This window comes from Aspergillus saccharolyticus, assembly GCF_003184585.1.
Source record: "Aspergillus saccharolyticus JOP 1030-1 unplaced genomic scaffold BP01scaffold_4, whole genome shotgun sequence".
Classification (NCBI taxonomy): Eukaryota; Fungi; Ascomycota; class Eurotiomycetes; order Eurotiales; family Aspergillaceae; genus Aspergillus; species Aspergillus saccharolyticus.
Genome location: NW_020290614.1, coordinates 986,588 through 998,411, shown reverse-complemented (window position 1 = coordinate 998,411; position 11,824 = coordinate 986,588). Strand labels below are relative to the sequence as shown.

Sequence of the window (11,824 nt, the reverse complement as noted above, 5' to 3'; positions counted from 1 at the left end):
TCCCTCGGATCATAGCCACACCCGATGGGGATTCCACGGTTCTTAATGTCATCCTGCCCCGGAGCCGGGGTCAGAGGGACAGAGGACCGATGCCCACACTGCCCCTGCGTCGATAATTGCCATGTCTGCCCAGCACGAAGCAATTCCCCTGGACCGTAAACCCACGGTCCAGAAACATTCCCCACAGACTCCCGAGGAGACCAGCGTGGGCGATATCGACGAGCTGGTGCTCGACCCCGCCAAGGAGAAGAAGCTCCTCCTGAAGCTGGACTTGGCCTTCGTGCCCATCATCATGCTTACCTATCTGTCCTGTTTCCTCGACCGAAGTAACATAGGTAGGACGCCTCCGACCGCAAGAGAATTCCCAGCGCTGACGGGGCCAGGCAATGTCAAGGTGGCCGGGATGCCCGAGGACATTGGCGCCTCGACCAACGAGTTCTCCATCGCCGTGTCCATCTTCTACGCGACCTATGTCCTGCTTGAATCTCCGTGGGCGGTGGCGATGAAGACGCTGACGCCCCGCAACATCCTCACTGGCCTGTGCATCATCTGGTCCATCACCACCGTTTTCACCGGCTTCATCCGCAACGTTGCCGCCCTCTACGCCACGCGGCTGATCCTTGGCGGCTGCGAAGCCGGGCTTTTCCCCTGCCTGAATCTGTACCTCACGATGGTATACCGGCGGGAAGAGCAGGCCAAGCGGGTCTCCTACCTGATGAGCTGTGCGGCCATTTCAGGCGCTGTTGGGGGGCTGCTGGCTTACGCCCTGCTGCAGATGGACGGAGTCGCGGGGAAAGCCGGCTGGAGGTATAGCCCCTGACCCTCCCCCCCTCATTCATTTGATTCCGTGTACTCATCGACCGCCAGATGGGTCTACATCATCGAAGGACTCTTCAGCCTCGTCTGCGCGCTCCTCATCTGGTTCGGCCTCCCCAACGACCCGACGACCGCCTACTTCCTCACGGCGGAAGAACGGGAGATGATGCGCGTGCGCCAGGCGCAGCGGCAGAAATACATGGGCAGCGACCGGTTCAGCTGGGAGGAGATGCGGCTGGCGCTGCGCGACCCGAAGCTGATCTTCAGTGCGGTCACGCAGTTCTGCCAGGACATCCTCCTGTACGGGTTCAGCACCTTCCTGCCGACCATCCTGGAGAGTCTGGGGTACAACTCGCTGATGAGCAATGTGCTGACCGTGCCGGTGTACCTGTGGGCCGCCGCGGTCTCGGTTGTGGTGGCGTATTGCGCGGATCGGTATTCGAAGTTTGCAGCTGTATGCCCTCCCGCAACCTCCCTAATGGTTCAAGTTTTCTAACGGAAGCAATTAGTTTATTGTCGGAACCAATATCTTCGGCATCATCGGCTACATCCTTCTGCTGGCCGTCTCTTCTGATGCGGTCAAGTACTTTGCGACTTTCCTCTGCGGAGTGGCGGTGTACACCGGGGTGGGGCTGAACGTGGCGTGGCTGAACGTCAACGTCGCGCCGCAGTACCGGCGGGCGTTGGCGATCGGGCTGCAGCAGACGGTGGGCAACTGCGCGGGCATTGTGGCGGGCCAGGTGTACCGGTCGTCGCCGTATGTGCTGGGCAACGGGTTCTCGCTGGGGGCGTTGGTGGTGGCGCAGGGGGTGGTGACGCTGCATGGGCTGTACCTGCGGCGGGAGAACCGCGTCAAGGCGGCGATTGTGGAGGGAAAGCTGGAGGACAGACGGCGGGTGCAGACGGGAGATGGAGTGTTGGACTTTAGGTATCTTTATTAGCTGCGTGCTTCATAAGAGTCATTGTCGTCATCATGTACTGTCGACTCTCGACTTCCCTGGTGTATCAATCTGGATAATGAAAGATTGTGGAGAAAGCACCGAGGGGAGGGGAGGAGGAGGAGGAGAGAAGATAAGGTTATGTTATGCGGAATAAACCCCCAATCCAGCCACTGCAGCCAGCCTTACCAGGCGGGGAGGTGATGTCACTCCATTTGTCACAAATTCCTCCGTCTATAACTGAGTTAAAACTGAGTTACCCCGAATAACGCCTCGCTGCGCCCGCCTGATGACGCAACGACTTCATACGCCCAGGAACCGGCCCGTAATACTTTTTTTGGCATTTGTTGGCTATAAGAATGAATTCATATTCTATTCTTTGTAGAATAAAACTCTTTTATTCTCGCGATCGGGCCTCATACCAGCTGAATTGACGAACCGATCTACCACTCCCTCTTCCTCCTCCTCTGCTGCCTACGCAAACACGATCAATCCACCACCTCTACCTCTAACTCAACTTACAACCCACAAACTATTTATTCCTCCATCAATCACAACCACGACCAACAAAATGGGACTCTGCATGTCCCTAATGGGCCACCGCCGCCGGCACCGCGGCAACACCATGATGGGCGGCATGGGCGGCATGGGCGGCCCCCCACCCCGACCCGTCGGGGGATTCGGCGGGGGGATGCAAATGGGCGGCGGCGGTCGTCACTACCACCAACATCACCACCACCATCACGGCGGAGGCGGGTTCGGGGGGCCGCCTGGTGGTCCGGGCGGGTTTGGCGGTGGCGGGAGACGCCATGGAGGAGGCCGCCCTACAAGGGGGGGCGGAAGGGGTGGCGGGAGGTGGTGAGTGGATCGAGAATAAGGGAAAGAGGATGGTGGCGGTTGAATGTGATATGGATATGTGCAAGGTAATGGTCATGATGATGGGTTTGGATGTAATGCCTTTTTGGATCTCTATTGTTTGAGTCTAGTTGTGTGTGCTTATGGACAGCTTAATGTAATTCATTGTGTTGGTCGTCATCAGTTCGCATCTCGTAACATCATATACTCATCTACTCACTAGCCTTCCACCCCCCTGATGGTCATTCAGTCAGTAAAGGATGGACAGACTCATCGCTCTCACTCACACTACTCCGAAGCTTAACCCTCTGTCTGATCACTGTTTCTTCTCCATCGCAAACCCATGCATCCCCAACCACCGCTCCAACTCCCGATCCTCCCTTTCGAGATCCAACTCCCCACTCTCCGGCAAAAACCAGTACACCAGCGCCCCCAACACCGCGATGGCCCCCAACAGATAGAAGGTTGCACTATCCCCCGCCGCCTCCTGCAGGGGAGTAAAGGACTGCGTCCCCACCGCCGCCCCCGTGCGCCCAAACGCGGTGCTCACACTGTACCCCATCCCCCGCATCGCCGTGGGAAACGACTCGCTGCTGATCAGCCCGATCGTCGCCCCGGGGCCCATATGCCCGAACGCCTGCAGCAACCCGTACAGCACGACGAAGGCCGCGATGTGCTCCGACAGCCGGGTGTAGCACCCGCCGATGACAAACCCGAGCACGACGTAGCCCGCGAACCCCGCGATCCCCGTCCACCGGCGCCCGATCGCCTGGGTGAGGTATGCGCCCACCACCACCCCCGGCACCGGGAGGACGGCGAGGATGACCTGCCACTGCGCGGTGGTCTGGAGGTTCCCGTCCTTGACCAGCGAGGCGATGATGCTGCTGGACATGATGCTGTTGGGGAAGTTGATGAAATCGTACAGGAAAAACGCGAGGGAGGTGAGGAACAGCCGGCGCCAGTAGCGGCGCGCCAGCAACCAGTAGAAGCGGAGGGGCTTGCGCTGGTGCTTGAAGTTGCTGTTATGGTAGAGGGTGGAGTCGGTCATGAAGTAGCGCAGGACCATGATGGTGGCCGGCAGGAGGGTGGCCAGGGCGTAGATCGCGTGAAAGGTGATGCGGAGGTTGTCGTTGCTGGCTTTCAGGCAGATCAAATAGATGATCATGAGAATGGGAGCGGCGAGCGTGGCCATGAGGGTGGTGAAGCTGACGAAGACGGGGCCGCGGTAGCGGCGATTGAACTGCGAGAGAGGGTTAGAAGGGTGTGTACCTTATTCTTTAAGGGGTCCAAAGATGGGAAACGCACGTCATCGGATTCTTCGAGCCCCGCGGCGGCACTGGGGGGATATTCGCCGCCAACGCCAAAGCCACAAATCCCCCGCACAATGACAAAGTACCAGAGCATGTTGGTGGAGGGGTGCACGTCCAGCGCGACGGTGGCCATCAGGGTGCTCACAGTCACCAGGCCAGAGGTAAAAAGCAGTCCGGCGCGGCGCGAGATCATGTCCGAGACGTATCCCAGCACCAGCACGCCCAGGATGGCCCCGATGATCAGGGAGTTGCTGATGCGCGTCTTCATCTCGGCGGGATAGCCGGACTTGCCCAGCAGGTCGGCGAAAATGACATTGGTGGGGTTGGCCAGTTGGTTCTGGAACCCGTCGCTGAAATTGGCAATGTACTGGGAGAATGAATCAGAAGGAAGAGAAAGGGTCAAGCAACCAATAGAGAGAACAAACATACACAGCTGATGATAGTCAAGTTGCTCTGCCATTTGGTGGGTCGATACGGCTGGTGTGGGCCGCTCTCCAGCTCACGGTCTGCCACCACCGTCTCGCCTTCTTTGACCGGGAAGACGGCGGCCTCAGCCCCGGGTGTCGTGGCAGGGTCAGACTCAGCAAGCATGCTTATTTCGGAACCCCAACTATGATTCGTGTCTACCTGTCCAGTACGAGCAAGCACCGTTATAAAAGGAAAATCTTCACAGCGGGGCCCGCACTGTCCCGGCCAGCCCTAATCAGACTCCAAAGACGGTGGATGCCGATCAGATAAACTTCCGGTGCCGATACCGGGCTGATAATTCCCGACCCTCTAATTGGCCGTCTCTGGGGACTGACTCGGGTAAGATCCGCTGTTCGGTGCAGTCGCCAGCCAGAGACTGCGCTTTTCCGCGGTCCGCGGTGGATTTGCGTGATCGTATGACTGCTGGAAACCCTTTTGGTGGATCAGAAAAGCTTAGATTGTGTCTCCATCTTTCCTTGTACGCTTGTAGCAGCCACGTAACAAATGGAGGATTGCTTCATTCTCAATGGGTAACTCTCAATCAAGTGGCGAATTGTAGTTGCGGCTGGTCAGGGCTCATATCTTATGTCATTTCATATCAACAGCAAAGATGGGATGCACGTATCTGTAAAAATGGTTGGAATGGGTGGCCCATGAAGCGGAAATATCCCCGTAAGCGACGACAAGGATTTCTGATAGGGACCCACTTCGCGGTGACTTAGGGTTATATCAAGAAAGGGTCGCCATCAGATACGAGAATAACACCTCAATGCAACACCCCGGTACCCTTGACACTCGTGAATGAAGGTATTCCCGCATCTGAATTCTCTCCTCCGTCGAAGCTGAATTTGCTCAGCCTAGATTATGAGTGTGAACTGTCCTCTCAGCGGCACGCGAAACTAGTAGGATCGCATATGTGGGTATCCCCAGCGCACAATGTGCACCAAAACCAGGTACATTGAGAGCCTTGACAGCCTGCACATCGATCTGGATCGCTGCGCAACTGGCCTCTCTTTCGTGAGTTGGGCCGAAGTATGTCGGGAACGTGGAAATTGGTTGACGACCCCGGAGGCCTCCGCTGCGAGCTGTTTGCGGGTCAATGACAGACTCTGTTGATTGTCTTTGGTCCTGAAAGCAGCGTAGCAGGACTTACACAATATAATACAGCAGGAGTCCTTAGACGAACTGGTTGATTAAAAAGGTGCTTCTCATCTTCGAGAGTTCCAGGGGCTCCTTCCGACGCTCGCATGGCGGCGTTCTGCGGCCTTCAATCAGCGCATGGTGGAAAGGTCTTCTTGAAGGAATCTGGCGTTCAGATAGCCAGGAGCCATCACTGCGCCCAAAGAGGGTGACTGCACTGTTTATTCTCATGCTAGCAAGCACAGGACCATATCTTTGCGATGAGAAATATTATCTATATTCCGATTTCAAACTTCCATGGTTATGCCTGAATTTGAGATATCAAGCACGAACTCGCGTGTTTTGCTGGTGACAATTTCTTCTCCAGTAGACGCAAGAAAGGTTACCAAGGTACAAACTGTAGCAGCCCGTATAGCCTGACGGATACATGAAGCGAGGAAAGAGGTACCACCCAGCCGATGGTGCGTAAACCGCTACTTATCCCTCGGTCTCTGCGGCACAACTAGCGTGAATCAACATCGCTGTCATGCGTGGAGCCCCGCAAAGCTTGAAATCACCTTCCCAATCAGCTTGTGGTAGGGTATGAATTCCTAGGTAGTTTGTGACGACTCGTCTGTGCGGATGAGTGGTACGGATTATCTAATATTTCACCGATAACTTAGGTTACCTGAACATAGTCCCTAAGCAGAAGAAGCAAGATATCGCTTCTTTCCATAAGATACCAATTGCGCCTCCGTCCCAATAGGCACCTCAACTTTAGTGAATAGATCCTGTGCAGGTAGGTCCCGGAGTTGAGACAATTTCAGCTCCTTCCACACCCTGTCTAATGCTTTGTGCAGATCCAGCTGTAATTCCTCAGTATATCCAGGAGTAGGTGTGATGCGTAGTCTCTCCATCCCACGTTCAACTGTAGGGTAGTTGATAGACTGAACATAGATCTTGTGTTTCTGCAACAGCAGGTCTGAAGCCAATGGGAAAGGGTCGAGATAACCGGAAACCCCTATGCCCGGAGCTTGGCCTTCAGCACACGGGTGTGGATCTGCAGAAGAACGCGATCTGCGGCACTGGCTCGCTGATACTCAATCGGAGGAAAAGCAGTAGTCAAAATCAAGCCGGGTGCCACACTGCAGATATAATCGACGAGGCTGCTCGAGCCGGCGATATAGCCCCCTGCACCGCCAAATGCCTGGCCCAGCGTGCCACTGATGATATCGACGGTGCTTCCAAGTAGGGTTGTTCCTGTATGAGGATAGATGTTGGTGGATATATGAACCAACCCTCTCGACTCCCGTTCAAAAGAAAGAAGTCCCGGGCGTAGCGAGGGGTGTGGGAAACTCTTCAGCCGCACGTGGCGGAATTCTTTAGCTCAGTTTTTAGCCTCGAGTCTAGGGTACACGTGCAGCGTGAACATGTTGGTTTGAGCTCATTCGAGGAGAGCAGGCTGTCATTTGCAGGTCGTCGTCATCGGTACTCTAGGGCTGCGTACTCGGGCCCAAGCTCATCTCGCTACATGCACGTGGAGTCATCTCGTTTCATCTAACTATGGTCAAGCATGGACCGCAGTATCGAGTTTTTGACATTTCCTCGGAGAAAACTCGCGAAGAAGATATAGCACGCCAGGATTCCGGCAATTAGCTTCGCTGAGGCTGCCTTCAGGGTCCAATTGCTTCATGAGATCGAGCCGAAGTACGGGAAGAGCCGGGCTGATGCGCGGCAAAAAAAAGCCAACCCCGAGCCATCTCCGGTTAGCCGAGATATTGCCGTCGCCGAGAGAAAACCGATGCTTACTATCTATGAAAATATCTGACTTGCGGTGTCGAATATATAAGATAGGCCACCTGGTCTCTGGGGTAAGTGTAGAAATCTAAAGCTCATTCTTCTCTGCTTGTTCTCTGTCTCACACTTGGTCAATGAAATTGTTCAAAATGCGTGCTAGATCATCACTAGACATCAAACTCCTGGATTCATTACACCAAGTAGTATCCACAAAGCCCAGCCTCAAGTCCCGGTTACGCAGTCATTGGGAGCTATGGAAGGTTGGACTGGCTGCAAAAGAACACTGGGACGATGAATATAATTTTCCACCGGGCCGATACGCTGGACAAGGCCACCCATAATTGTGAGTATACTATAGAATTGCGCCAGTTGTTGTTCCGAGACTAATGCCGAACTGCCAGTTACGACCATAGACCTCATTACACTTCTACCAATGCATCAATGCAAAAGGTCGAGACATAACGAACTTCACGATTTCAACACGATTCGCTTGAATTTGGCAAAATCATCTCATTCCCATCACGACAGACTTTGTGCCGACATATACCACATTTCGATATCATCCATACATCCGTTTCGAAGGTTTCATGGCGCCAAGACTTCGTTTACCGACTCCGTCTCCACTTTAGACTATAAGTTAGCGAGTTGGATTTCACTATACTCAATACATAATATCTACATCACACTGCTTAAACAACTTTTTTACACTCTATTCCATCTACAGGCTTGACATCGCTGGTAGCCATCTTATGATTGTAATTCACACGGTAGAATCACGACCGAGGAGAAGTCGCAGTCTGGAAAAGGCATTCTGATCTCCATCGATGTTGAACACAGTACTTGGCCTCGATAAGCACTGTTACGGGACGGATGGATCGTGCTGATCGAAACGTGCCTTTGAACAAGAAGAAATAGCTGAAGAGCTATTTCATCAGTTCGTGCGAAATTCTTTTGGGTGTGTGTGCTAAGCTAGTGCTAGTTTAGTGTATAGTGTGCGAGGCCTCAGGTTCCAACTGGTGCCTGAAGCTGAGCTCTATATCAGGGCCTTGGTCCCATAACACTTATTTTCTTTAATATTTTTTATGTTTCTTAAGAAACTTTTCTTAAGACCTAAACATAGGGATTTTATATATAGACTGTACAAATTCTTATTTAAATTTAATAATCTTTGTTCTATAAGATAATAAAAACAAGAACGTTATAATTTCCATTTCTTAAATTTTCAAAAATCTTTAATTTTTTTAGAAACTTAAATATAGTGATGTCATATATAGACTCTTGTGCAGACGAGGTAAGGAATAAGGAGAATCCTGCTTTCACTAATTTCATTACTCTTGAACATATCATGAGTGAACTAACATTCCCTGTGCGACTAGATTGTCTTTTCTGAAGAGATCCTGACTCCGCCCAATGGCCAGCCACTACCGCTCGAAATGGCGACCGGCATATTGACGAAGCTTCTGCACTGCAACAGGCTTTTTGAGCAGGATCCCCAGCTGCCAAGACTATTGTTGCCGGTATTAGACCTGGCCAAGGTGTACGGCGTCCGGTTTTCCGCGGAGCCAACAGTCGAAGCCTTGGCACCGTTTTGTGCAATTATGGCCGATATTCTTTTCCGCATTCCGGGTCTGAACATTGCGCTGGATTATTATCACGATTCCCAAAAGGAAAACAAGATCTATGTTGACGACTTCCGGGCCACATGCCCATTTCCAGGTTGGCCAATTACCTACGGGAAATCGGTCCATGCCGTGACAGATCTCTTCTTCTTTGACCCAGCTGGTGACCTAGTTCCTGTAATACACCGTGAGGATTACTTAGAGGCTGTCCGAGATACCCGGCGCGTCGTATTGTCCTTCATGAGAGGAGAGGTACTTTGGGAAGAGTTCACACCGAGCGGCGCTGGCGAGTCCACTGGCCAAAGATGGGGGCCAGTGTACACCATCACAAATGGTAGCAAGGAAAGTTACACCAAGCTATAGACGAGGTTGTTGGGGAAGAAATCGCTGAAAAATGGGTCAAGGTGATTCAGGCAAAATGTCAGGTTCAGTGCTGGGTTATTCGTGCGTTTACTGGGGAATAGAACTAGTGCATTGGATATGACCATATCAATGTAGAAATGCAGCTCTCAATGCGCTGTCAATCTCGTCTCCCATACCATTTACCGCCTCAAACAGTGAGCATTGCAGTGAAGTACTTAAACACTGCAAGGCGTGTCGTATTTCTTCCTCTAGCCTTTCAAAATCTTGAACCTCCGTTCCCGGGGAGGGATGATGTAAAAGGTGATAGCACTTCGAAAGTCGATCAGTTGCTTATGCTGCTCAAAGCTTGTAGAGCACCATGAGCAGAGCGTAACAACTCTGCATTGCACAGCAGGCAAAATACGGGAGGACTATGGAGCACGATTTAGACCACAAACGAGAGCGTGCATTCCCAGGTGTGGTGTGGTCGATCATGGCCTCAGCGAGAGGATCCGAAGCGGCTGTGCCTGATATAGGAAGAGGAAAGCGGAAAAAAGCTCGGGCCACAGTGAGCGAGGCCCTGAAGCATTTGATTGATGAATCTTCTTCATCGAATGGGAGACGAGCAGCCCAATCAGCTGTTTGAGCAATGGAGTGATGCAGTGTCGAGGAATCTCTGTTTATCGATGAAAGGCCGCAATACCGCTGCCACAATATCGGCGCGTTCAAGAGAGCCTTGACGCGATGTAATCTGATTCGGGCACTATAGGAGTCAATTCATCACCCTGAACAAGGCAGGGGCAGGTAGGGTGACTACGTATGACTTAAAATCCGCGCTATAGCCCACATGCCTTTCGCCACGACTGTCTCGGCTCCCCATTGGTCGCCGTCAATAAGCGGGCGGTCCAAGGCCACGATTATTGAATCCACGTAGGAATCGAGTGTCTGCCAGTTTTCAACAGTAGGTGGAGACAAAAAGACTGCAGAACCCACTACGATTGGCTTCAGCTTGTCGTAAACCATAAAAAGCGCATTTAGCGCTCTCAGAACCAAAGGCCAAGGCTGCTAAAAGTTAACGCTCGCTACCGGCTCACTGGGAGTAGGCTTGATTTACCTCGACCGTCATATGGATTTCAGGGTAAGGGGTGCTGATTCGTGGATCATCTATTGTGATAATAGGTTGCTGAAGTGCTTAGATATCAGTGATAAATTTTCTATGAGTTTTTTTTGACATCTGGTAGCAAGAGAAGAAAGAGAGAGCAAAAGGAAAAAGAGAGAAAACAAAAGTGAAAAAAAAAGAAATTCTCACCGAAAGACTCAAGATGGAGGAAAGATATGCCATATACATCTAGTGCGAATTAGATAAAAATTCAGAACCTAAACTATAAGATGCCCACCGTTATCCACCACGCACGCCTATGTGACTCGCCGACATCCATATTTTCCTGGCCGAGATCATGGAGCGACATGTCAATTACAGTGGTAACAGTATGGTTTATCCGTACACGCATTTTCCAATATTTCCATAACTACAATATTCAACTACACTTAGTGTAACAAGTGCCAGAATAGACTCCAGATAAACTTGCACGTCTTTATGGAAAGGCGCTCGCTTATCCCTTTCTCCAATGGGTCCCGAACAGCCCGGTGCGAATGCTGGCTTCAGGTTCTCAATATCACTATCAATACTCTTCAATGCATGGTCTGCGAAGGCATCAGAAAAAGCACGCCTCCATGGAGTTGACTCAGGCGCTGAGTCTCCAGGTGGAGGAATGAGCACCAGAATTGAGCTCAATGCCAGACTCAGCGGTGACGATGGCCACAGTGGTAGGTTCTCCTTCATGTAAGCTGGTCAGCGTGAACATACAAGTTTTCTGGTCGATCCTGATAAACTGGTCCTGGTGAGGCGGGCAAAAGGGAAAAACATGGATGTATGAAAACATAGTACGCGTTCAGTCTATCCTACCCGTTCCACGACGGAAGAAGTTAGCTACAGCCTGTATCCTCTAGAAATCACTCCTGTTGCGTATATATCTGCCTCACTTCAATAGGCTCGCAACGTCTGAGTCAACAATTGTTGCGGTCTGTCCGAGGGATACTCAACCTGAGTCGCATCCGGCCAGGTTGAGTTGCAGAGGATGTGATTTGTGGCGGAGACCAAGCTGGGAGAGTGGTTGGGATTCTGTGCCTGACGACTCGCTAGGGTCATGAGTTGCCCGATAGTGGTCAAAGTAGCAGCGTCATCAGGGACCGAGGCATTGCTGTGAGAGGCATGGTCGGACACTAGCTGATCCGTGGTATTTGAGTAATCCACTTGATGTCTCAACCGAGATTCATCCTCGAAGCCACGACTGTTAGCCTTGAACATTTCATACCGAACGCCCTTGCGGGCGCCCCCGCGCGGCTCGCCCGGTAATTGCACGCCCTCTCTCTTTGGCGACACTGCAAATTATCAACATATTGATTAGTAGCGCTAAAGATAGGCGGGTTGACTATTAACTCAGGCTAGCGCAAGGCTTACACCCATCGCATCGAGTCTTGGAAGCTCGGCTGACAGGTT

General features: G+C 52.1%; 5 protein-coding genes across 5 annotated transcripts; 3 read left to right on the top strand and 2 right to left on the bottom strand.

Annotated features, from left to right (window-relative positions):
• Positions 1-30: 30 nt before the first annotated feature.
• On the top strand, positions 31-1,945 carry BP01DRAFT_353786 (MFS general substrate transporter). The gene is made up of 3 exons (XM_025574274.1): positions 31-807; positions 868-1,270; positions 1,326-1,945. The coding sequence occupies exons 1-3, from the start codon at positions 122-124 to the stop codon at positions 1,755-1,757; spliced, it is 1,521 nt and encodes a 506-aa protein (XP_025434631.1). The 5' UTR covers positions 31-121; the 3' UTR covers positions 1,758-1,945.
• Positions 1,946-2,026: 81 nt separating this feature from the next.
• BP01DRAFT_353785 (uncharacterized protein) lies at positions 2,027-2,785 on the top strand. Its single transcript, XM_025574273.1, has one exon. The coding sequence runs from the start codon at positions 2,326-2,328 to the stop codon at positions 2,614-2,616; it is 291 nt and encodes a 96-aa protein (XP_025434630.1). The 5' UTR covers positions 2,027-2,325; the 3' UTR covers positions 2,617-2,785.
• A 134-nt stretch (positions 2,786-2,919) lies between these two features.
• Positions 2,920-4,510, bottom strand: BP01DRAFT_389235 (MFS general substrate transporter; the record flags this gene model as incomplete). Its single annotated transcript, XM_025577901.1, has 3 exons — positions 2,920-3,849; positions 3,915-4,286; positions 4,349-4,510. 3 exons carry the CDS (start codon positions 4,508-4,510, stop codon positions 2,926-2,928), a joined length of 1,458 nt encoding a protein of 485 aa, XP_025434629.1. The 3' UTR covers positions 2,920-2,925.
• A 2,017-nt stretch (positions 4,511-6,527) lies between these two features.
• BP01DRAFT_389234 (uncharacterized protein) lies at positions 6,528-7,093 on the bottom strand (the record flags this gene model as incomplete). Its single annotated transcript, XM_025577900.1, has 2 exons — positions 7,014-7,093; positions 6,528-6,886 (listed from the first exon to the last, which is right to left on the bottom strand). The coding sequence occupies exons 1-2, from the start codon at positions 7,051-7,053 to the stop codon at positions 6,528-6,530; spliced, it is 399 nt and encodes a 132-aa protein (XP_025434628.1). The 5' UTR covers positions 7,054-7,093.
• A 1,471-nt stretch (positions 7,094-8,564) lies between these two features.
• Positions 8,565-9,468, top strand: BP01DRAFT_406185 (uncharacterized protein; the record flags this gene model as incomplete). Its single annotated transcript, XM_025578760.1, has 2 exons — positions 8,565-8,594; positions 8,680-9,468. 2 exons carry the CDS (start codon positions 8,565-8,567, stop codon positions 9,283-9,285), a joined length of 636 nt encoding a protein of 211 aa, XP_025434627.1. The 3' UTR covers positions 9,286-9,468.
• Positions 9,469-11,824: the final 2,356 nt, after the last annotated feature.